Source organism: Sapajus apella, unplaced genomic scaffold (genome assembly GCF_009761245.1).
Source record: "Sapajus apella isolate SASKATOON/1434 unplaced genomic scaffold, GSC_monkey_1.0 scaffold234, whole genome shotgun sequence".
Classification (NCBI taxonomy): Eukaryota; Metazoa; Chordata; class Mammalia; order Primates; family Cebidae; genus Sapajus; species Sapajus apella.
The window spans coordinates 252,797-256,968 of NW_022437174.1; the positions used below are offsets into that span (position 1 = coordinate 252,797).

At 56.3% G+C, this 4,172-nt stretch overlaps 1 protein-coding gene across 1 annotated transcript in view; it reads right to left on the reverse strand.

Annotated features, from left to right (window-relative positions):
* The window catches only part of ANO9 (anoctamin 9), a 15,962-nt gene that overhangs the window by 7,978 nt on the left and 3,812 nt on the right, over positions 1-4,172 (reverse strand). Inside the window, exons 11-14 of the mRNA XM_032271492.1 lie at positions 3,981-4,085; positions 3,645-3,809; positions 3,532-3,568; positions 3,285-3,396 (exon numbers count right to left, since the gene is read on the reverse strand). Coding sequence (XP_032127383.1) covers positions 3,285-3,396; positions 3,532-3,568; positions 3,645-3,809; positions 3,981-4,085 — 419 coding nt within the window. The remainder of the gene's footprint in view (positions 1-3,284; positions 3,397-3,531; positions 3,569-3,644; positions 3,810-3,980; positions 4,086-4,172) is intronic.

A 4,172-nucleotide genomic window follows, 5' to 3' on the forward strand; every position in this document is an offset into this window, starting at 1 on the left:
AAAAAAAAATCAATGGATGGAGAAAAAGGCAAAGTGATTCTCCCCAAATGTCACAGGTGGAGACACAGAGACGGGAGGTGCAGGAGAAAAAGGTGGGAGCGTGGTCAGCAAGCCCGCCGGGGCCGGGAGCTCCATGAAGAGAGGGAGCAGAAGGAAACACTTTTAAAACCAAACCTGAGAAAAAAAATGTTTTAAGACGGAAATTGAAGGAGCCAAGACGGGACACAGGTTTTCCGTCGGAAGCGCGCACGGACAGCCCGGCACAGCGACAGAGAGAAGACCCACCCCCGTGTTGCTCCCCAGCTTAGAGCTTCCAGGAGGAAAAGTAAGGTTTTCCACACGCTTCCCCCCGGCCACTCTGCATGCCACAATCACATGCAAGGGTAGAATCGTGACATTTTTAGACATGGAAGAATTCAGCAAGTTTACCAAATATACATTTTTTAGGAAATAAGAGCAAAAACCAAGAAAGAAGGTGGCTTGGGAATTCAGGAACGAGTGGCCCTAACCCAGGAGAGAGCTGTGAAGAGGCGCAGAGCAACCTGCAGGGTGTGGGGAGGAGAGAGGAGGGCTGGCAAGGAAGGTCTCCGGGAAAAGAGGCTCCGCGCGCTACGCAGTCTACCAGAGAGGCTGGACAAGCCTGAGGGAGTGACAAAGGCACGCAAGGGAAAAAGGCAATTAGAAACCCCAGGAAATGGATTGGAAGGCAGACCAAAAAAAAGATAAACTCCAGGAAAAACAAAGGTTCTGAATATGATGCCAAGTAAAACATGCCATGATTTTAAGAAACTGACAGAGAAGGAAGAAAGAGAGGAAAGAGAAGGACGAGGAGGAACAGAAGGGAAGAAAAAGGCGGGAAGGAAGGAAGGAACGTACACACATACACGGCTTTGCTGCTGCAGGAAGCCAACAAAACGCTCAGCAGATACGGACGGTCCATTCAGAGGAAGAAGAATGCAATCAGTGGTCGATACCCAGAGAGACGCTGGGCCTCGCCGACAGTTTTTAAAGGCACTTTTACAAAATGAAAAGACGCTGCCCGTCGGCTCAAGATGGAACGTGTGGTCTCGTGCCCTGCGGGTGGCTGTGTTACTGACACAGCCTTTTGGGGGTCTGTTTAGCAGTGTCTATATTAATGTAAATGCACACTCCCAACTTGCAATTAAAATGGCTGGCTACAGGCGCGGTGGCTCACACCTGTAATCCCAGCACTTTGGGAGGCCGAGGTGGGAGGATTGCCTGAGCCCAGGAGTTCAAGACCAGCCTGGGCAACATGACAAACCATGTCTCTACAAAAAATACAACCAATTAGCTAGGCATGGTGGCACATGCCTGTAGTCCCAGCTACTCAGAAGGCTGAGGCAGGAGGATTGCTTGAACCAGGAGTCTGAGGCTGTAGTGAGCCTTCATTGTACCACTGTACTCCAGCCTGGGGCAATGAATCAAGATACTGTCTCTAAACGTAAGTAAATAAAACAGCAGGCTGCTGACACTCACTTCCCAGGAGCACCAAATAGGTGGAAGGGAATCGGGGTGGTCAGAAGTCCCTCAAGACATCCAGCTTTTGGGGGAGACACTCAGGAAGCAACCCAGCCTGCCAGGATCCCCAGGAAGCCTCAGGACTTGGGCACCCCTGCTGGTTTGGGGGCATGCAGACCCCGCTGGAAGGCCCCTGGGCCTCCTACCTGACCACAAAGCCCCCCCAGGAGGACTAGAAGCTCACTAGGGGTTTGAACAGCTAAGGACTTAGCACGCAGGGTTGGACCAGTTGACACTCAGGCCCCCACTGTCCTCCCCAGCCCCAGCTGGCCTCTCTGCACACCAGCAGCACCCTTCTGCCTCCAGACGGGAGATCAGGGTTCACCTCCAGAAACTTCCAGAGTGAGAGGTCCTATCAGGAGACACGTGGCCCACAGCAAGCCATGACGAACGGGGGTCAAGAACCAACATCTACAGGGCCAGGTGTGGTGGCTCACACCTGCAACCCCAGCAGTTTGGGAGGCCGAGGAGGGTGGAGCACCTGAGGTCAGGAGCTCCAGACCAGCCTGGCCAACATGGCGAAATCCCATCTCTACAAAAAATACAAAAACTAGCCGGGTGTGGTGGTGGGCAAAGCTGAGGCAGGAGAATCGCTTGAACCCAGGAGGTAGAGGTTGCAGTGAGCCGAGAGTGTGCCACTGCACTCCAGCCTGGGCGACAGAGCGAGACTCCGTCTCAAAATAAAAAGGTAGGGCTGCAGCCAGCATGCCTCTCACCTCGCCTTCCTAATTAGTGAAGTGGCCCTTTCTGGTCCCATCAATCTGCACCTTCCTTTGGCCGGTGCAGTGACTCACACCTGTAATCCTCACACTTTGGGAGACCAAAGCAGGAAGATCACTTGAGCCCAGGAGTTCGAGTCCAGCCTGGGTAACACGGCGAGGCCCCATTTTTACAAAACATATAAAACTAGCTGGGGGGGCTGGTGCATGCCTGTAATCCCAGCTACTGAGGAGACCCAGGAGGCCAAGGCTGCAGGGAGCCAAGATTGTGCCACTGCACTTTGGCCTGACGTCAGAGCGAGAGCCTGTCACTCACTGTCTCACTTGTGTGTGCCCTCCCTCTCTCTCTCTATCTCTCTCTATATACATGTATGTATGCATACGTATATGTATGTATGTGTGTGTGTATCTATGAAGATGTATGGAAAGGCAAACCCGAGTGCCCTTTCAGCATAAAGAGCAGGTGCAATTATTCCCAGGACAGAGCCATTTCTGCCAGCGCTGCTCTGTGCGCGCAAATGCATGAGAAGGTCTGGAAGACCGCCGATGGCCCTGACGCCCCCTCGGGCCTGGGATTCAGGGGCTGGGCCTGCTGCGGGCTTCCCCCACAGGCCTCTAGATTGGATTTCCAATTGCTGTCAGCACTAATTATTATTGGAGACAGAGTCTCACTCTGTTGCCCAAGCTGGAGTACAATGGCAGTTTCGGCTCATGCAACCTCGGCCCCTCGGGTTCAAGTGATTCTCCTGCCTCAGCCTCCCGCGTAGCTTGGACTACAGGCACCCGCCACCACGCCCTGCTAGCTTTGTATTTTTAGTAGAGACGGGGTTTCATCACCTTGGCCAGGCTAGTCTGGAACTCCTGACCTCAGGTGATCTGCCCGCCTCAGCCTCCCAAAGTGCTGGGATTACAGGTGTGAGCCACTGCGCCCGGTCTGTTTTTAAAATTAAAGGAATGGACATTGCCACGTTAAAGGCAGTGGGACCAGCCCCTGCGTTGGTTGGAAGGGGCCCGGCGCTGGCCTACCTGCCCAGGATGAAGGCGATGTAGATGAGCGAGGAGAAGTGGGTGAAGAACTGCAGCGTGAAGAAGCGGATGGTGAACCTGCTCTCCCGTTCCGAGAAGGTCCGGGGCTTCTCTGGAAAGGGACGGGCCCTCACCTCTCTCCCTGCTCAGGGGAGAGCCCCCTCCCCGGTCTGTGACCACAGCTCCAAGGCTCCAGCCCTGAGTCCTCCCGCTGGGTCCCCCAGGAGGGTCTGGGTCGTCCTCTCACCAAAGTCGCAGAGCTTCAGGGCCACGAGCTTATTGACCTGCGGAGGAGAGTTCCAAATGGGCTCGCCGCGGCCCCGCGGACCCCAGCGCGGCCCACCCTGCTCCCGGCCCCACCTTGGTCATGATGACGATGGTCACGTAGTGCACCAGGGCCCCGGTCACCACCACGGCCGTGGTCACCTGCTCCTCCAGGAAGGGCAGCGCCGAGCTGCTAAAGAGCGCAGAGGCCAGGACTCGGTAGACCACCAGGACGTGCGCCATGCCGATCATGAGGGAGATCTGTGGGACGGCTGCGGTGGGCGCGGGGCCGGGGAGGGCGCGGGGAGGTGCGGGGACAGGGAGGGCACAGGTGCGGGGGTGGGGGATGTAGGGCCGATGGGAGGCGTGGGAGCAGGGAGGGCGGAGAGGGCTCAGCCGGTCTCCATCCCCACCAGGGCGTCCCCTGCGCACCATGAGCAGGGTGAGCACGAGGATCACGGTGCTGCGCAGGTAGGAGTGCTGGTGCAGCTGCAGTTTGTAGCCGGGACAGTGAATGAGCTCAAGCGCCATTTCCTCCTGCGGAGAGTGGAGGGCAGGCCTCAGACACGGGACACACGACCCACACGTGGAGAGACAGACGGGGACATGCCTCACACGTGAAAC